General features: G+C 37.1%; 1 protein-coding gene and 1 pseudogene across 1 annotated transcript in view; one reads left to right on the forward strand and one right to left on the reverse strand.

Annotated features, from left to right (window-relative positions):
• The window catches only part of Hibadh (3-hydroxyisobutyrate dehydrogenase), a 114,250-nt gene that overhangs the window by 83,123 nt on the left and 9,043 nt on the right, over positions 1 to 22,084 (forward strand). Inside the window, exons 5-6 of the mRNA XM_048339623.1 lie at positions 18,468 to 18,601; positions 20,661 to 20,737. Coding sequence (XP_048195580.1) covers positions 18,468 to 18,601; positions 20,661 to 20,737 — 211 coding nt within the window. The remainder of the gene's footprint in view (positions 1 to 18,467; positions 18,602 to 20,660; positions 20,738 to 22,084) is intronic.
• On the reverse strand, positions 3,124 to 8,078 carry LOC125346783 (annotated as a pseudogene).

A 22,084-nucleotide genomic window follows, 5' to 3' on the forward strand; every position in this document is an offset into this window, starting at 1 on the left:
ATAAGCATAACTTTTGTTCAATTTGAACACCACAGAAAAAGATTTCAAAAGTTTAAAAAGCCAGATGTGGAAACCTATAATTTTGGTAAACAGGAGGTTGAAGCAGGAGCATTGAATGTTTGAGGCCAGCCTAGGCTACATACATACTGTCTCAAATAACACACACACACACACACACACACACACACACACACACACACGAATAAAATGAGATGAAATGAAATTTAAAAAATAGAGCTCAAGATCCTGTGGGACAGGGTCAAATCTAACATTTGTGCCATTCAAGTTCCAGGAGAGTGTTTGAAGAAAAAAGTAATGAGAGTTTCCTAAATTTTGTGAAAAAGCAAGATTTCAAATTCAAGAAATTTAGTGAATCTCAAACAGGGACTGATGTCCATCTTATCATAGTCAAACAATTGAAAACGAGTTTTTTTTTTTAAAGTCTAAGAGATAAAATATTATCAGATTGATTTTTCTTTAAGAAAAGGATCAATGGTTTGCTGTTTATATGAAATCTAGTTAAAATTCAATATAGGTAAATTAAAAAAATTTAAAGACATATAAATACTAATGAAAACAAAGAGCAAAGGAGTTAGAGGAGTCACCAATGGTGTGGTACATGGGTATTACACACAAGGCCCTGGGTTTAATCCCCAGCACTCAGGGAAAAATTTTAAGTAAATTTCAAATAATATAGATACATATGTCTGCACACACATATACATGCATGTGTGTACACATGTGCACTGTAGTTTGAATGTGTCCCCTTTAAAATTTAGATTTGAAACATAGTGGCCAATATGTTGGTTTTAATGGGGGGGGGGCTTTTAAGAGGTAGTTGGTTATGAGGAATTCCCATCTTGTGGTTGGAATGAAGTAACTTTGTGAAAGAAAAGTTTATCCCTCCTCCCCTTCTGCCTCTGTCTTCTGCCACACTTCTCCCCTCTGGTGGGGATGTAATATCTGGAGGGGAGGGGATGCAGAGTACAGCCTTCACTATACAACTGACCCTACCGGCACCTTCATCTTGGACTTCCCAGCCTTCAGATGTGTAAGAAAAAAATTTCTTTTATAAATTTCCTTTATAAATTCCCCAGGCTGTTATTCTGTTAAAACAGCACAAAATGAACTAAACTGATGAGTAAATATATAATATAGCTAATATTCAGAACTTTTAGGATAATATTTATGGAATTAAATAAAAAATTAGCAAGATGGGGCTGGGAATATGGCCTAGTGGCAAGAGTGCTTGCCTCGTATACATGAGGCCCTGGGTTCGATTCCTCAGCACCACATATACAGAAAATGGCCAGAAGTGGCGCTGGGGCTCAAGTGGCAGAGTGCTAGCCTTGAGCAAAAAGAAGCCAGGGACAGTGCTCAGGCCCTGAGTTCACGGCCTAGGACTGGCCAAAAAAAAAAAATTTGCAAGACATATAAGGAAGATTATATGGAGGTGAACTAGAATCTGAATGAATGGTGCAGTACATGCTTAACACAAACAAGGCCCTGGGTTCAATCCCTAGCACTCAGCTATTTGAAAAAAAAAGCATATAAAGATATCCAGTATCACCTAGGCATGGTAGTGCTTGTCTATAATCTCATTCACTAGGCTGAGGCAGTGGATTGAGAGTTTGAGGCCACCCTGGGTTACAGAACAGTTAAACAACAAAGTTCTCAGAAAAGAATGTGTTATTAACTTAAATGCAAAATTATATTTCTTACTTTTAAAAAAATCTTAAACTTCCTTCCTGGAAGAATAAATCCATTTTCAAAAGGCTATATTTAATAATACCACTAGAACTTTGCCAGATATCACAACATAGTATAAAATGACAATGAGTAAAACAGTGTTGGTGGTATTTGCTTGAGTATAGGGGATACACTGGGGGAAAGAGTTGAACCTCCAAACAAACCGAAGAATAGATCGGCACTTAGTCTCTGAGTAAGGCAGTCAGATCAGTAGGGGAAATGTTAAAGTAAGGATATGTGTTAGTGCCATTCATAGTGCATATGGGGTTGGCAAATTACTTACACTATACACAAAAATAAGTTCTGGATTGAAGAACTAAATTTTAAACAAAAACAAAAAAGGCCAGTGAAAAATACAGAATATTTTCATTGTGTTAGCATAGAGCAAACCTTCTGAAGCAAAACGGAATCAAAAGAAAAAGAAAAAAATTTGTAAGGGAATGGACCATGCTGGCATACTGGTGATCCCATCAATGATGGGGAGGCTAAAAGTAGTATCAATGGTCCAGGTATATGCCTGGTGGGAAGCAAGACCCTATTCTGCAAATAGCTAGTGAAAAATAATGTTGATGGCATGACACCAGCCTACCAAGTGTGAGGCCCTGAGTTCAAACCCCAGTGCCACCCCCTCCCCACCAAAACAAAACAAAACAATAAACCAGGCAGGATAGCTTATGCCTATAATCCCAACTAGTTGGAAAGCTGAGATCACGAGGACACAGTTTGAGGTCAGCCCAGGAAAAAAGTTCTTGACCCCATTCAACCACCAACAAAAAAAAGCTATATGTGGTAATGCAAGCCTGAGTCCCAGCTATGTGGATAAGGTAAATAAGAGTGCAAACCAGGCCAGCTCAGACATCAAAACAAGACCCTACTCAAATAATGGGCAGTAAAAAGGGGTAGGAGAATGGCTCAAGTGGTATAGTGCCTGCCTAGTAAACACAAGGAAGGCCCTGAATTCAAACACCAGTGCAGCCAATAATTTTTTTTTAAAGAAATGCAGCTTATTACTTTTAACATCAGACTCTCCAACAAACTAAGCTTTCAAGACACAAATTCATGTGTGTTAATGTTTACATTTTACTTTGGCAAAAGCAAATTGTATCTCTAGGTTTTATCTTACTGGATACTTTTCGTTGCTTGTCTGAACTTCATGGCATGGTATTGAATTAGCTTTCGGTTGATTTTTTTTTTTTAAACGTAATAGGGAGTCTGTTAACAACCTGTTAATTATTTATAATGCATTGTTTCCTTTATCATTTTCCTTTGGTATTTTTGTGGTGAGTGGTAGAATTACTACTTGTTATGTGTGTATATACATATATACTTTTTTCATTATTAAAGTCCAGAGGTCTTTTATTTATTTATTTATTTTTTAACATCTCTTAGGCCATGAGTTCATAGGGAATAGGTTCCAATAGCTCAGGCTCCTTTCCATTGGTTCTCACAATGTATGCTTCTCTGGATGGAGCAGTTGAACCCAAGTTCCTTTCTCTTTGGCTTCCTTCTTTTTCTGGTCATTTTCCTTCACTTGTTTCAGGAAGCTATCTCAGCTTTTAGAGTGCTTAATATGCTCAGTATGCACATTAATCCTCTTGGCAAGGATCTTGCCCTTAACTTGCTTATTTACAACAATGCCAACAGCATGCTGGGTAACTTGGTAGACCCCTCCAGTTTTGCCATGGTAACATTTGTGGGGCATTCCTTTCTGAAAAGTACCCATTCCCTTGATGTCTACAATATCACCCTTATAGATTCTCATGCATGTGGCCAAAGGAACAACTCCATGTTTCCTGAAGGGCCTAGAGAACATGTATCGGGTATCTCTCCTCTTTCCCTTTGTGTTCGTCATTTTGGCAAATTACTGAAAGATGGTGGTTCTGGCCAAAAGGCTACACATGTATTTTTATATTTTGTAGGTAAAAGGGTCTTTCATGTCATCAAGATTTATTCTTTTTAATCCTAGGATTAGCCTTTTGACCTTTTATTTTATCTTTTAAAGTACTGTAATTGCTTTCCGATGTTACCCATGACCAGATCTCATTAGCATTTTATAAATAACAATCATGCAGATTTCCGTGACTCTCTGGTTTGCTTTCTATAACAAAATATTTTTTAAAATGGGATTCATTATTTCTCTGAAGTTTTTTCTACATTATTTCTCTCCTACCTCTTTTTCTGGTGGTTTCTTAGAATCAGTTTATTCAGTGGTTATTAAGCAAAGAGCTCAGGTTCAGGGAAAGCAAAGAGCTAAGCAACTGTAATAGAACTTGCTAAGACCTATAACAGGAGTGTAGAATAAGATGTAGCAGATCAGTAAAAAAAGGCAGCATGGGTATGAGGAGGCAAGAAACATGGAAGTTTATCTTTCCTATACAGGGAAAAGACAAAGGCAACTAGAAAATCAAGTGGTAGGTATTAAAATGAGTGTAGAAAGGTGTGCCAAAGCAAGACATTGAAGGACTTTGTGTGCCCTACTAAGGAATTTCTATAGATACAGACACAATTAAGATGTATTCCCATTTAGATGGTATTGGTGAGGATTGGATTCAAAGGGATATACAGAGGAAGAACAGATAAATTATTGTAATATTTTAGATAAAAGATGAACATAGCAAAACTAGGGCAATAATGTGGGAATTGGGAGAAAATAAGATGTAGAGATTTATCAAGATGATAAATTTGTGTTTCTATATAGGTGCTCTTTAGTACATGAAAGTAATAAAATATAGTAATATAATATGAGAAAACAAGTAACAGTATGCTCCAAGATGAGATACATTTCTCCATATTCCAAAAATAGAACACTACCGGGCAGCTGAGGTCTAAGTCCAGAACCGGGCAGTAGTGACTAGGAGTTCTGTTTCTGGATAACAAAGAGGGAAAAGTACTCTATGTAAGTAATGAGGTACTAAGTCCTAGCCACAAAGCCTAAAGACAGAAAAATCTGGTGACTGTTGCCTCGGGCTAGTTTTTAGCAAACTTTGAACCTTGGACATAGGAGGACGTAACTAGAATGTTAAAACCAGGCATGGAACTAAGCTATCTGCTGATTCCTTCATCAATCTGCAGTATCACTAATACCTCCCTAGAGCTGGGGCGCCAACCCACCAGTATAAGCAATAACCCTAAACTACACGTTCCCAAGACCCCAAGAGACAACTGTAATCACCTAGAGGGAGAGGTAAGCACAGATAGCCAGTGTGGGGGATAGGGACTAGGGATTAAACAAAAAGCACATCATTCAAAATGAGCCTGAAAACCAAAATTCTAAGTTCACCAAAGAAGGTAAGCTGGATGCCAGTGGCTCATTCCTGTAACTCTGCCTGCTCAGGTGCTGGTTGCTTTGTTTTGTCTTGTTTTTTCCTATTTTATTCCTCACTGTTCCTTCTCTTAGATGTTAACCATAACTCTTTCTCCCTTCCCTCAGTTACGATAAATATAGGGAGGTGTTTTATTTTTCTTCTCTAGGAAGCTTGGAACATATGTGGAATATGACAGTAATTGAATTACTCAAAATTTGCCTATTGGCCTTTTTTTCTTTTACTTTATGATTGTTAATGCTGAATGAAAAGAATATGAGATTTATAGGAAAAGTATCAATCCCTATCACAGATGTACCAAAGTATGCAACTCCTAAAGAAAGCAAAATAGAAGCATATTAAGGTTGTAGGCAATTTAATGAGAGGTTTCTTAGCATTTAAAAATCATTTTCAGGCTGAAAGATCAGTTAGTTACAAGATAGAATTTTATATTTGTTTTTGTGGTGCTTTGCTGTAAGCCACTGAGTGACACCCCCATCTCTAAGGTAGTGTTTTAAAAATCATATTTCCCAAAGGTATTACATTAATTCTCCTTGGGCCCCAGATATTTGGCTTTCAGAAACTTAAGTTTCATTGTAGTACTATGTCGAGTACCATCTTGATGTGGACAAATGCTTTATAAAGTGATTTTCAAAATGAAAAGCAAACCATTTGATTCATTGACTTACCCCACCCTTGAAGCCCTGCCCTCATTTTAGTCTGAGCTTCTGTAGCACCCTGGTTCTTCCCAAACCAGCCTCGCTCCACGCAGAACATTCTGTTGCTCTTTCAGCATAAGCAGGGCTATTGTGAAATTTATCTGAATTCAAACAAGGCTAATTAAAAGAGCTTCTGACAGTTGTTGTGATCTGACTTTGACTGCAGCTTGATGGTCATTATGGGTAAATAATGAACCAGGTCTGCAAATGTAGCAGCTGCCAACTTGGGATAGAAGAACAGCTATTGCTTCCAATTTAAGGATCTATCGACCGCTTCTCTTCTCCCTGCAGATCTTCTGTAGAAAACAAATGTTTTCTGCTGCTGTGTATTGTGGTTTCAGCTGTTTCAGATATAGCCTATAATTTCCTTCTTTAATATTTAACTCAGGACATTATTAGCTTTCAGAGTTAACTTTTCTATTTTGAAGGAGTTCAGCTTTGTCCTATGTATGCTATATCCAGTTAACCAAATGTGATTATTTATATGCATTTAATTTGTTTATTGTGCAGGAAATAGCTAGTCAAGAGTAGCAATGTATACTTTTGAAGAAGTTTCAAAATCCTATATAGATAATATTTTTATGAAATAGATGGATAGATATCCATTGCTTTTGTTTTCTTAATGATATCTCTTGCCAAACCTCAGTTTGGGGTTGTATTCTCCTCATCAATGACTTTCAAGTATTTTTGACACACTGTTCTGTTTATTCATTAAAATGTAAATAGTGAATATTTTCTCTCTATAGTGAGCTTTATACCCCATCATGAACTTTTCCTTGTCCTTTAGTAAGTCAAAACAGGTGCATTAAAGGTAAAAATCATATTCTTGAATTTAACACAAGTACTTAACATATTTCTAGCATTTACTCAGCTGCCATGGAAAAGACACTCTGCATTATGTAAGTGCAAGGATAGAGTGCTTTGTGTAGAATGCAGCAGAGCTTCTGAGATCTTGCTGGGAGGAAATGATCCCAAACATGCTCCTGAAAGAGAAGTCTTACTTTGAAAAATAATGATGAAAAATTGCTTATTTTTTGTGTTTGTGTTTTTGTCTGGGTTTATTTCAGAAATAAACTAACCCAACTTTGTTTATCTGACTTCAGAATAGTGCTGTGAATGATTTTGCTTTTCTGTTTCCAGCTTAGATAATGCCAGAAGTAGTGTTAACAAGGGGTTATGTTATGCTGGCTTATGTTAAACCAGATCACCCCTAACATGTGCAGAGCCATTCATCTGTGTCACCAAAACCCAAGAGAACATCTGACATGGACTCTGCAACAGAAACAGTGATCACTTACAAATCAAACATGGCACGCTCTAAACTGATTGTGCACGGCAATCTTTTCTAGAAAGGACAACTAATTGAACATGATAAAGTGTAAAGTTAATTAACACCCTTAAATTTGTTGATTACTTTCTCGGGATTATATTGTTCGTTGAGTAGCAGCTTTCTGTCCCAGCTGTCGCCTTTTTCAGCAGAATGTCGCTGGTAAACAATAGAGACACCATAACAAGTCGTAAATGGCCCCTGTGACAGCAGCCCCTTGTGAGGCTGCATCTGTAGAAAATGATTAGAACAATTGCATTTTAAAGACGGCTCACATTGCAGCCCAAGTCCCATTGGTCCTCTTCTTGATCTCTTTTGATGGCAGACTGGTTAAAACATTTAAGTTCTTTGGAGTAAATGAAGTGATTTACTATGTTTTGCCATATATCAACGGAAGTGCTTTGGCAGCAAGGTTTTACAGTATTAAAGATGAATATAATTTGTGATTTAGCTTTCCATCTCTTCCCTCCATAGATCTGAAGGCCTGCTTCCAATAGGAATAGAGTAGAAAATGGTCTCGTTTGTGATTCAAAAGTGTTTATTTTAGGTTATCAGCACTTTTGTAATCCTGAGGCAAGAACTCAAATTTCTGCTCTTTGCTATTGTGAAGGACTTTAAATGGGTGTAGACCAAGTAGAATTACTTCATGTTGTATTAAAATTTTTGTAACATTTCTGTGATAACTATGTAAATACCTTTATGATACAAACTGTATCTACTCCACATAAACACGTGAGTCTTTTCATTGCCGCTTCTGAGTGGAGAAACCAGGACTGAGAGATGTCTGACTTATCTGAGGGATGTGACCTGATTTGTGATTTCACTTTGGATAACTTGATTTAAAACCCGTTTTTCATTTTTTAACCGTTCCTCATAATGTTCTCATACATGTGCACTTATGCTCATGCCTATTTGTTCAACAATGGGTGAAAATGCTAGTAACACGTTTGAAGGATTAACCACATGTTACTCCAAAACTGAGCTTTGTCTTGTATATGTAATTGGAAAATTAAAATGGTATTTATCTTCTATAAGGCGATATTTTGGAATATGTATACATTGTGGACAGCTTGACAGAACTAACATGTTTCTTAACCACATTCTTATTTTTTTGCAGTGAAAACACTATTATTATCTTTCTCCCTTTTTTTTTCTTCTTCTTCTTCTTCTTTTTTTTTTTTTTTGCCAAATCCTTTGAACTCAGGGCCTGAGCACTGTTCCTGGCTTCTTTTTGCTCAAGGCCAGCACTCTACCACTTGAGCCACAGTGCCACTTCTGGCATTTTCTGTTTATGTGGTGCTGAGGAATAGAACCCAGGGCTTCATGAATACATGAATTCGTGAAGTACAGAGGGGTTACAATTTCATTTGTAAGGCAGTGAGTACATTTCTTATCCAACTTGTTACCCGCTCCCTCATTTTTCTCCCACCTTCCCCCTTCCCATTTTCTTCCTCCCCATGAGTTATAAAGTTGGTTTATAGCATATAGTTCTGTAAGTATTGCTGTTGCATTGGTTCATCTTTTATCCTTTGTTTCTCCATTTTGACATTCCCCTTCCCTTCCCTAGTTCCAATAAATGTATATACAATACCCAGGATACCAAGATCAGTAACAGTGACATCAGGGGCAAAACCCAGGGGAAGAAAGACAAAAGAAGATGGCATAATTTCACATGGCAAGCATTCTACCACTAGGCCATATTCCCAGCCCCTGTTCTCAGTAATTTTTAAGAAAGTAATATTTTGTTATTAGAAAGTTGAGCTTTCTTGTTAACCTAGAAAGCACGAAGTCTTTATTATCTTAATTAGTATGCTTGGTGATTTTATTCATCACTAATTTCAACTCTGCTTACCTTCTAAGAAAAAAATATTTGTGAGACACATCCTATGCAGTAGATACTAACATTCAAACCGCTTATGGCTGTAAGGACCTTAACAAGAAGCATAGAAAAATCATGTATTTAATTAATTTAAGTGCTTTATTAGAAGTACTACTCAATGTTGGAAAAGGGGATCATGCTCATGAAATGGCAATCAGAGTTGGAGGAGAATCTTGAAAGATAAGCAGGAGTTAGCCAGGCAAAGAAGTGAAGGGGATTCCATAAAAGGAAAGGCATGAATGTATATAAGCAATCATTTTACATTCTAGCCACTACCAAAAGGTTTTAGAATACATAGCAAGGAAATTCTGGAGGGTAGGGGGCAATACATAATTAAACTACAGGAGTAATTCAGATTTATTGACAAGAAAAATAAAGCATTAAAAAATAGAAATGAGCTGGGCAGTGGTGGCTCATGTCTATAATCCTAGCTACTCAGGAGGGTGAGATATGAGTACTGTGGTCCAAAGCCAATGTAGGCAGAAAAGTCTCCAAGTATCTTGTTCCAATTAACCACCAAAAGTGGAGCTGGGACTAAAGTGGTAGAGCACACTAGCCTTGAGCACAAAAGCTCAGGAACATTGCCCAGGCACTGAATTCAAGCCCCAAGGCCAGCACAAAATAAAACAAAACAAAAGAAAATAAGAGGAATGACTTAAAAAAGAGAAGAGATAGTTCATTGCTTCTTGTAACTCAACAGAAGGGAAGATGCAGTGGGTTTTGTGGTTCTTCTGCAGAAACATAAATATAAGTTTATCAAAAGTATTTTTTATTTAATAGGGAAAATAGATGGGGTTGTGACTTTATAAGGAACGCTCTTAACTTCTGGTTATAATGTCCATGTAATACACAATCCAGCACTTAAGCCTTAGCATATTTTTGAATAATTAAGTATGTAAAGCCAGGTACCAGTAGCTTATAGTCTTAGCTACTCAGGAGGCTCCGATCTGTTTGAAGCCATCTGGGGTAACAAAGTCTGTGAGACCCTTATCTCCAACTAGCCACCAAAAAGTTGCAAGTCGTGCTGTGGCTCAGGTAGTAAAGTGCTAAGGACTTGAGCAAAAAAGCTCAGAAACAGCACCCAGGACCTGAATTCAAGCCCCCAAACTAGCACACACAAAGTGTGTGTGTGCACACGTGTGCACATTGTTGTCAACTGTACTAATCATATATATGAAGAGTATATGAGATCTCTTGAAATTATTCCTCCTTTTCCTGGTTCTATTTTCTAATTGATTTGCTGTGATAAGTAAACTGATCTCTGTGAAGAGAGAGGTAGGGCATTAACTACATTTAAAGAACAAGCAGAACTTAGTGTCCACATAATAAATCATACCAGATAACTTGCTCAGCTCATGTTTGTTTAAACTGCCCCAAACCAGATTTGCAAGTGGATTCAGATTACTGAAGTTTTCACAAGCCTACCTACAGTTGACATGAAGACTGTTATTCTCTGACAACCGTTTCTTGTTTCCTTTTTTCACCCTTTCTCTTTCTAAGAAATGTGTTTCAATGACCAAAATTGAAAAATGGTGTTAAAGAAGGAATTGGATTTTGTGGGCACTCATGCCTATAGCCCCAGATACTCTGGAGTTAGAAATCAGAAGTGTTGAGGTTTATGGTCAGCCAAGGCGAAAAGTTAACATGATTTTATCTCAATTAACAAGACAGGTGTGGTGGGCACACCTATTGTCTCAGTTACTCCAGAGTAGGTGGCCATAGGTAAGGAGGCTCATGATCTGAAGTTATCCCTGGGCAAAATGTAAGATCCTGCTTGAAAACTAATATAGAAAGGGGCTGAAGGCAAGCTCAAATCAAGAGGCCACATGTTCAAACTCCAATGCCACCCCACCCTGAAAAAAAGTGGTGGTATTTTCCCTCATTCACTGGACACTTGGTAAATAATGCTACCTTTTGGCATTTACCCCTCTTTTTCCCTAACTTAGATCTTCTGAGGACAAAGACAATGTTTTATATCTACTCCAACTTCACATACATTTTTTAATTTTCTGGAATAGTGATATTTTAAATGTTTTCCTGATATGTCAGAAAACAGATGCTTATCCATTTAATCTTTGCATATAGCACAAATCCCTAAAAAGTTGCTGAAGACACTGAATAGATACTTGCTGACAATATTTTTCTTCGTTTTGAACCTATAAGTGACTATATTTTTGTTTCTCCTGTAGAATACATCTAACTCTATCTTTCTTGCACGTAAGTCTTTGACTTCCTCCATTGTCCCTACCCCACCACTACCACCATTACAAACACTCGATTTCATCCTCTTTGGGGGCAAGAACTATTTCTTCTTTCTCAGGTCTGTAAACTAAGAATGGACACCCACTCATCAGTTTTGTGTCTTTGTCAACTATAATAAATCTTTTTAAAAATTTTTATTGCTATAAAAGTGATACACAGATGAGTTACAGTTACATAAGTCAGGTAAATAGTACTTTTCTTTTTTTACATTAATTTACTTTATTGTTACTATAAACGTGATGTACAGATTACAATTACATGAATCAGGTAATGAGTACATTTCCTTTTGTACAATGTCTTGTGTTCCCTCACTCCCAGTTCCTCCCTTCCATCTCTGCCCATGAGTTGTATAGTTCACTTTCATCAATGTCCGATGAGCTCTACTACTGCACTTTTCTACTCTTTTCCCCTCGAGTTCTGTTATCCACCACCCTGCCATACTTAAATACACCATACATAAAGAAAAGAAGACAGAGTCATCAAAAATTTTAAAAATATCTCGTTTCCACATCTTGGAGTCTTTATATAAAATTATATATATATAATTATATATATTATATTATATATATATTATATATATTATATATATATTATATATATATTATATATATATTATATTATATATATTACATATATTATATATATATAATTTTATATAAAGAGGCACATAGGCATTGTGCATTTGTGTTTCTCTCTCCTAAGACTATCCTCTTTTGGTCTCACTCTGTGTGAGTATTTAGAATTAGAATCCTGTATAATTTATCATATCCCAGTGTATTTTAGATCTAATTTCTGCATATCTGAGAGAACATGTACCATTTGTTTGTCTCTCTGTGTTTGGCTTACCTCACTTAACATGATTTGTTCTAGTTCCATCTATTTCCCTGCAAATGACATTATTTTATTCTTTCTAATGTTAAATTCTTTCTGTGTAAAATTCCATTGTGTATAGGTACCACTTTTTTTTTTTGGATCCACTCATCTATTGTTGGGCATCTGGGCTGTTTCCTTATTTTGGCTGTTATGAATAGTTCAGCAATTAACAGTGATATGCAGGTGTCTTTGTCCTATCTTGGCTCATGATGTTCAGGGTAGATGCCCAGGAATGGTGTGGCTAGGTGGTAGGGAAGATCTATGTTTCATTTTTTTTCAGGAACCTCCAGTATAATACATCTCTTTAAAAAGAGATATACTGGTTTAGAGACTTGGGATTGAATTCAGGCTTCCAGATAGTGTTGTCACATTTGACCACAGCCTTAGTCTTATTTTTTGAGTGTGGGCTGGTACCCAAGCTTGAACACAGAACCCTGTGTTCTTGCTTGGCTTGCTTGCTCACAGTTGGTGCTCCATCACTTGAGCCATGCCTCTACCCCAGTATTTTGCTAGTTAATTGGAGATGGAGTCTGTCACTATTTTCTGCCTGGGCTGGTTTTGACCATCTCAGTTGTCTTTTATTTTAAAAGCAGGGAACTCAGCTGAATAGGGTTAGCATTTTCCTTTTTGTTTGTACAAATGAGTAGTCTTTTTCTGATTATAGGATAAAATGTGTAAGATAAACCACTAAAGACAGCCACAAGTGTTTAGGCTTGTTAAATTTAATGCAGTTACATACAAAAATTAATTTCCTTTTTCTAATATATATGTTATTTATACAAGTGTGAAACATACTTTGATTCCATATGTTATTAGTGATAATTGTTTGAATATGGATGCATGTGAATCTGAACATCTTTAACTAAATGATAGAATTTCAAAAGCATGAAAGTAATTCAGTGGTTATGTTGTCTAACAACCTTAATTCAGAGATGAGAAAAGTTAGGGCAAGTGCTATTTAATGACTTGCTATAGTGATAAAAATGTCTTGTAATTCTTGGCCTCTTGTTCATATTGTTAGGAGAGCTGTTGTCACTTAGTGTTATGGCTATTTATTTCCTCAATCTTCCTTCCTTATAGTCTACTGTCTTACTCCACTTTGTGCTGCTATAACAGAAGACTTGAGTTTATTTTTTTATTTATTTTTTGGCCAGTCCTGGGCCTTGGACTCAGGGCTTGAGCACCATCCCTGGCTTCTTCCCACTCAAGGCTAGCACTCTGCCACCTGAGCCACAGCACCCCTTCTGGCCGTTTTCCACATATGTGGTGCTGGGGAATCGAACTGAGAGCTTCATGTGTAGGAGGCAAGCACTCTTGCCACTAGGCCATATTCCCAGCCCAAGACTTGAGTTTATAACTTACAAAGAATTTATTTTTTTTTCCAATTTATTTTGTGCTACTACAGGAGTTTAAACTCAGGGCCTTGAAATCTTGCTTTACTTTTTCCCCCTTCAGATCTGATATTCTACCACTTGAGCCACACCTCCACTTCTGGCTTTTTGCTGGTTAATTGGAGGTAAGAGTCTCGTGGATTTGTTTTCCTGGGGTTGGCTTTGAACCTGCATCATCAAATCTTAGCCTCCTGAATAACTAGGAAATGTAGCAGTGCCCATCTAAGAATTTATTCTTAAATGATTCTGGAAGTTGGAAAATCCAAGATGGAGGAGACAGCATCTGGCAAGGAAGGGCCTTCTTGTCTCATCTTATCTCACGATGGAAGATCAAAGAGAGAATTTGAAGGGGGAAGAGAAATGGAGAGTGTGAGAGTGCTTGTAAAGGAGAAAACTTGTCCTTTTATTAGGAATCCACTGCCCTGACAGTGGCATCTGTCCACTTAGGATGATAGTCTTCATATTGTAATCACCTGTCATCAGGCTCCACCATTCAATACTTGACCTTGAGGATGCAGTTTCTAGCACTCATTTTTTTAGAGGGCAAATTCAAATGATAACACCTCCTCCTTTTCTCTTGGTTTAAACAGTCAGCCTACTGAGCAACTCTTTCAAACCAGACTGTGTGAATGTGGGATTATTGAGCCAGCTGTCACTGTCTTCATGAACTAATGTTCATATGGAGAATGTACAACAGAAACAAAATAAGAGGTGTTGAAAGAATCCAGGGGTAATAGACATTGTAAATAAAATTAAAGAGGAAAAGGTGAGTAGTGATAAAGTCCTAATTTTCTAAGGGTTTTAAGACTTGCTATGAAGTCCCAGCTTCAACACACAGTTGTCCAGCCTCAGACTCTGAACTGCTGGGATTATAGGTGTATACTACCACACCCAGTTTAGTAAAGTGCTGTTCTGAATTGTTAGATGAAGTCGTTCGATGGAGTAGCTTTCTGGAGAGGTAAATTTTCATCAGGGACCTAAATTAGCACAGGGCAAAAGTCATGAGTAGATGGGAAAAGTATACCAAGTGCAGGGTTTGAAGATGGAAATTATGCTTTACCTGTTTGGGGAGCTGGTATTTGGGAATCAGTGAATGAAAGAAAGAATGAGTTAAATGAGCTAGGAGAGGAAGCCAATGGCCATGTCAAGGTGCCTTTTAGAACTTTATTGTACAGACACTGACAGAAGGGCTTTGAAGGTCTGGAGTAGAGAAGCATGACTAGATGTGTGTTTTAAGAGGCTACTGCATGGGGACTTGAACAAGAGGCAAGAGAAGAAGGGAGATCAAGTAGAAGGCCATTGCAGTCATTAACACAGCATCCTGGAGGTGACAGTGGGCTCTGACCCAGGAAGGTAGTGATGGACAAGGAGAAGAGTGGCCACATCACAGGTGTATAGCTTCTTAGCCTATGTAATTTAGCCTTTACCATACTGCTAACTAGTTGGTTACTTGATACTTTCTAGTTATACCATTCATTGTGTTGGATGACAACCACATGCAGATTTCTCTTTAGAGATTTTGCAAGAGGCTTTTGCAGTGATGTAATTTTATTTTTTTAATTTAATTTTACTGTCAAGGTGATGTCCAGAGAGGTTACAGTTATATACGTAAGGTACTGAATACATTTCTTGTCGATCTTGTTACTTCTTCCCTCAATTTTTTCCCACCTTCCCTCCTCCCTAATCCCTCTCCTTTGTTGTACAGGTAATTTCCAACATACTGTCTTGTACGTATCACTGTTGCATTTTAACATCACTTTCCATGGCCTTCTTTATAGCATTTCTTCACCTAGAAGGCCAGCTTGTTTCTATTACTGTTAGGTTCAGCCCACAGTGCCTAATAGTTGGCAAGCAAGACTAAAATTATCTAGGAGACAATGGCTTAGATAATCAAATAGGAAAACTGCCAGTTCCCTACCCAAGGTATTGAGCATATTTAAATGGCATTTTATTTTCCTACGTTTGCTCACATTTTCAGTCACACTGTGAAGAGGTTAGTAATGGTTTTCCCATTTCCTATGCTGGGACTAGAAGTCAAATAATTTGTAATTACACAGGCAGCAAGTAGCACTCTGAAAAACCTCATTTTACTTCCATAGGTTCTTTCTTCTTATTCACTTGTATTCTAGACACTCATCTGTTAAATATCATGCACTGTGCTAGTAATGGGGATGTTGACATAGACAGAACCCCAGTGTTTACTTTGTAGGAGGAACCAAATGGCAAAAATGTAACATTCTACCAGTGATGAATGCTTATAATAGCATTAAACACAGCACTATTTAGGTATTGTATGTTCAGTTATTAAAACAAACTAAAATGCATGATGAATCTTCTTTAAAAAATCTGAAATATTTGAGACCAGAGTTTTGGATTTTGGGAGTCTGGAATATTTGCATTGTCCATAATGAAGTATTTTGGTATTGGTGATTCATGCCTGCAATCCTAGCTACTTGGGAGAAAGAGTCAGGAGTATCACAGTTCAAGACCAGCCTTGGTATAAATGTGACTGTCCTCCTAGCTACATAGGAAATGTAAGTAGGCAGATCACTCTCCAGCCCAGGCATATACTCAAAAGGTAAAAAGAGCTAGGGATGTGGCTCACGTGTCAGAATGCCTGCCTAACAAAAGCAAGGCCCTGAGTTTACCCTCCCACTATCAATAGATTAATAGTAATAATAATTATTATTCTTTCATGTTAAGTCTTCTCTTGTTTAAGTAACTTATTTCTTCTCTCTGAAATACATGTTTGAACAAGTGAAAAAGTATACCTGTCAAAAGATTAACCAGCTGAGAACCATTGTCAGCATTAATTTTCCTTTAATAAATGACTCTCTAAAGTTGTTTAGCTTTCTGTAATCTAGATATACGGCTAGTGACCTATGATGGATGATGCTGGATTTGTTTGTAAGCTTTGACTTATATTGTCCACTTAATTTCTCTAGGTTAGATCAACAAGACTAGGAGAAAAGGTAGTTACATTAAAAAAATAAAAATAAAAATGGCTAACAAGATTGAGGAAAGTATTTATAAAACTAATTGTTCACTATTTTGGTGAAGAAAATTAGAAACTAGCAAAATGACAATCACGTAAATGTCAACAGTATCAGAATGTTCAAATGCCATAGATTGGCCAATTGAAAAATATTTTGTAATTGAGGGTTTTTTTTGTTGTTTGTTTGTTTTTTTGGTCTGTCCTGGAGTTTGAATTCTGGGCCTGGATGCTGTCCCTGAGCTCTTCAGCTCAAGGCTGGTGCTCTACCAGTTGAACCACAGCACCGTCCTGTTTTCTGGTGGTTTATTGGAGATAAGAGTCTCATGGACTTTGCTGCCCATGCTGGCCTTGAACCATGATCCGCAGATCTCAGCCTCCTGAGTAGCTAGGATTACAGGCATGAACCACCAATGCCTGGCAAATTGAATTTTTTTTTAATATAATCTTTTGCCAACTGTGTGAAGATATTCTGAAATAATATAATTTAAGCATATGTGTGAGCGCTTCAGGCTTTCTTAACAACATGTGGGTACTCACTCTTCCAAGATTGTTTGGCTGACATTGTGCTGACTTCTTTTGCTTTTAGTAACCAGTTAATAATAGTATGAATCATAAAAGAAAAGCTACTTAATTTGGCAATAACAAATCATTCACAATTTGAATGAAATAGGGTACTCTTTACTTGGGCTTTTTAAAAATGTGTAAAAACTATATTTCATTGAGTAAATCAGATTCAAAAGCAAGACATTACTTGTAGCTATCTGTTCTGTAATTGTATAATAGTTTCTAATTGTCCTGTAAAATAAGCTATAAAAGTGAACATTGTACTAATAGATCTTACCCACATGCTCTCCTGTTGTTGAATAACAAAATCTAACTTGATAATTATGAATTAGGATTTCTCTCAATAATAAAAACTAATAATATTCTTGATCTTATTTTATAGTTAATAAAAATTTAGATGAATGAGATTCTTCTTCCCCTTTTAAGATAAGCCTAAGCCAATTTTCTGTGCTAAATTATAAGTTGTTTTTCCAATCATTTCACCAGTGAACATGTATTAAAGCTTTTGTTAAAAGCTATAAATAAGTCACCAAACCAGTGTAAAAGTTATTTTTTCTTCCTGCTCATATAACTAGGGATGTAGGAAGGAACAGGAAAATATGAGAATGCGCACATGAGAGTGATCAGTCTAAATAAGAAGTTTTCTTTCCCTTACAGTCTTACCACCTGGCATGCCTCCTTGTCCTGGACCATAGATTTCCCTCCCAGGTGATAAGATGGGGAGAAGAATCAAAGGAGCCCAGTGATCTCAAATCAGATTCAGCAGCAGACTCTCAGGCTGCTCCTGTGAGGGTCTGGGCCCGCAGAACCCTTTTTCAATACTTTCTCTTACTGAGTAGGTTCTGAAGGAAGGAGTAGGTGAATTAGGGTAAAATGCATATTCCAAATCCCCATATATACTGTGCCATGATCATGCCAAAAGGTTTAATATGTATTGAGGATGAGACTAAGACTGTTTGAATGTCTTCTTTTGGTGATTAGCTTTTTGTGATTACCTTCCATGTTACTTGATTATTGAAGTATTTGTATGGCTGTTTTAGATATGTCTACCATAGGTACATTTTGGAGACAAGATGTTTTCATTTTGTTTTGATATTTTTCTCATTTTTTAAATTTTATTAAAGCATTTAAGAAATGTATTCTTTTTTTTTTTTTTTTTTTTTTTTGGCCAGTCCTGGGCCTTGGACTCAGGGCCTGAGCACCTTCCCTGGCTTCTTCCTGCTCAAGGCTAGCACTCTGCCACCTGAGCCACAGTGCCCCTTCTGGCCGTTTTCCATATATGTGGTGGTGCTGGGGAATTGAACCGAGAGATTCATGTGTAGGAGGCAAGCACCCTTGCCACTAGGCCATATTCCCAGCCCCAAGAAATGTATTCTTATGATGCTCTTTCCTCTCAAATAATACAGGTGTAGGAGCTGCTCGGTCTGGGAATCTCACATTTATGGTGGGAGGAGTCGAAGAGGAATTTGCTGCTGCCCAACAATTGCTAGGGTGCATGGGCTCTAATGTGGTGTATTGTGGAGCTGTTGGGACTGGGCAGGTAAGATTGTCACCTGACTTTGACTTCATAGAAAATTGGCTAGTTCTCCTTTCTCTTTCCTGACCACATTCTTACTCCTCTTTATTTTTTTGTCTATGGAGCCTTTCTGCAAATTTTCTAAAATTAATTGGGACTAAGATGGTTTTCTTTCATTTAGCCGATGCCAGCTAATATATTTATATTTTTTAGACATCAAAAATCTTGATATAGGGCTGTGGATATAGCCTAGTGGCAAGAGTGCCTGCCTCAGATACACGAGGCCCTAGGTTCGATTCCCCAGCACCACATATACAGAAAACGGCCAGAAGCGGCGCTGTGGCTCAAGTGGCAGAGTGCTAGCCTTGAGCGGGAAGAAGCCAGGGACAGTGCTCAGGCCCTGAGTCCAAGGCCCAGGACTGGCCAAAAAAAAAAAAAAAAATCTTGATATATGGGGCTGGGGATATGGTCTAGTGAGTGGCAGGAGAGCTTGCCTCCTATACATGAGGCCCTGGTTCGATTCCCCAGCACCACATATACAGAAAATGGCCAGAAGTGGTGCTGTGGCTCAAGTGGCAGAGTGCTAGCCTTGAGCAAAAGGAAGCCAGGGACAGTGCTCAGGCCCTGAGTCCAAGGCCCAGGACTGGCCAAAAAAAAAAAAAAAAAAAATCTTGATATATCATCCCAGTGACTATTGAAATCATCCTTAAAACTACTTCCATATGAAGTGCTCATGTTGTCTGAGTGAATATTATCCTTCATCTACTTTTGTGAGGCATTAAGATGTAGTTTAATCTTTTCCTTGAAAAGCAAGTTGTTTTTACTGAGAAATATGAAGTGATTAACTATACTGTACTCTCAAATCAAATTTCTGATACGTATTCTAACTCTTTCAGTTCTTCCTTTTTAGTCTTCCTCTTTTAGTCCTAGTCACTAGGACTTCCTTTGTCTTACTCAAGACTTTTGTGTTATCTTAGATATATTTGTTGAGATATATTTACTGTCCCCACACTGTTGTCTAATCATTCTCTTAGCTCTTTTGAGTTTTGCTTCAGTGACTCCTATTACTAATCATCTTTTCTACATTACCAGACCCAATCTTTCTTTTATTATCTCATACCTAATTTGTTACTCAGGGGATCTAATGAGTCTCTAGATGCTAAATTTATCACCATACCATCTAAAAGCAAATCCATCAGTGTTGCTTCTACCATCATGTGAATTTCCCCATCCTTAACCAGATAGGTCTCTGCTTTTTACCATGTCAAATTTTAACTCCCTACCCCACAAGACATAGTCTTAGCCATCAAATTTTTTAGTATTACTTAAAGCCAATGCATGTGAACATTTTTTCTACTAATTCCAAGAATAGTCTCTGCTCTTGATATATTTGATTCCTCCTACATTTACCTTTTTCCCTCTCTCTACATTTTTTTTCCCCTTGCCTACTGATATCACTTCTCAGGCTGGGCGCCAGTGGCTTACAGCTGTAATCCTAGCTACTCAGGAAGGTGAGATCTGAGGATCAAAGTTCAAAGGCAGCCTAGGAAGGAAAATCCGTGGGATTCTTAATGGCAGTTAACCATGAAAAAAGCTGAAGTGGAGCTGTGGCACAAGTGGCAGAGTGTTAGCTTGAGCAAAAGGAGCTCACGAAAAGTGCTCAGGACCTGCGTTCAGGCCCCAGAATGGCGCGGGTGCACATGCACAGGCACACACAGACAGACCAACAGACAGACAGCAAAAAAAAACAAAAAAACAAAAACAAAAACAAAAAAACAATAAACCAAAAATCCCACCATGTCTGGTCCTAGGAGATGATTTCCAATTATTTCCTCTATCCTCCTGTGTTTAGTTTTCTTGTTTCTCTGAAGTCCTGCTTTCTCTACCATACATGTTACCATGTAATTGTTTTTGTTTACTCATTTGTTGCCTTTCATGTAGTATATTATTTCCATTTCCCAAGTCATATGTAAGTCCTATCCCTTGAACATGGATCAGTACTCCCTGTAGTTCTGAGCCCATAGTAGGACCAAGTTATAACTTGAAAACATGGATATTGAACATATATTCAATTTATTTCCAGGCTGCAAAGATCTGCAACAACATGCTATTAGCTATTAGTATGATTGGAACTTCTGAAGCTATGAATCTTGGAATCAGGTTTGTTCAGTAGTTCATTTTCATAAACTAACAATTTTTATTGGCTTTCCTATTTGATTTTCTGATGTAAAAGATGATGTTTGTGAAAGAGAAATGCATTGGTTTGGGGGCATTTTGAAAATCCTTCATTATTGAACTTCAATAGATTTTGCTTATTGGACGAGCAATAGGACCCTGGAGAGCATGGATATTCTTTGCCGTAACCATAAAATTTACTGCAGTGAGCATTTAAAGTTATATTATCCTTTTTATTTGGAAGCCCATTTCTTCTATTAGTTTGGTAATGCTAAAAACTCTGAAATTTAAATATACTTTGCCAGTGTCTGGCAGATCTATATGAAATGGTTTTAATGTTAGTGATTTAAAGCACCATGCCATCATGGGACTGTTTTCTGTACCTATTTTATATATAGTCCTTCAAAGTTGTACCAAAAGGATTGTTGTTGCTTTGTTAGAATAAATTTGCTTACATTCCTAAAGGTATAACTCATGCCTAACTCTGATTTTAATATGCCTGTGGTTTGGTTACTTAAGGATATATCTTTAAAATAAATGTTATTCATTCTTTGCTTAAAGTGAATTAGGAGTTAAGGTTTTTTCCTCCAAATGATCATCCTTGCTAATGTAAAGGTAAATATCTTAATTTTAGTCTGTTGGGTTAAGAATGTTACATATGATAGTCGATTAATTTTTTAATTAATTTCATGATTATAATAAACATATATTTCTTATTTTAGAAAATACTTAATGCGTTCAGATGCTTTCTTTGCATTCCCCCAAACTGCTTCATCAAAAATATTACAAAGCACAATAGTGGTTCATATCACTAGGAGATAAAAGCAATACAAAGAGCCAAAGTACTTGAGATATTTTCTAAAACATGGTAATGGAATCACATTTCCTCTTAATTACCATATCAAGATGCTGTTGTTTTATTGAATTGCCCTTGTCTCAGATGTTAAACTATCTTGACCTATTAAGTTGTCATGTAGTAATTGAGATAAAAGAGGAATTTGCTTTGCATCAGTGCTAATTGGTTTATCAATATCCTGTACCATTTACATTTTAAAATCAAATGTCTATAATATTGTAAGACATATCTGTACAAATCCTTAATAAAAACTGGTAGTATATGTGCAAGCTCTTCCCAGCAGTATGTCATATGCTTGTCAGTATTAGGCTTTGGGTAACTTGTCATAGTTGAAAAACTTGCTACTGGCCACTTGTTTTTATGTCCATTCTGTAGATTAATTTCAGGGAAGAGGAAAGTAGATTTCTGGATCCCAAATTACATATAAATAAGTTGGTATTGACAACAGGATTCATATGCATATACATCTTATTTTT

Source organism: Perognathus longimembris, chromosome 2, assembly GCF_023159225.1.
Source record: "Perognathus longimembris pacificus isolate PPM17 chromosome 2, ASM2315922v1, whole genome shotgun sequence".
Classification (NCBI taxonomy): domain Eukaryota; kingdom Metazoa; phylum Chordata; class Mammalia; order Rodentia; family Heteromyidae; genus Perognathus; species Perognathus longimembris.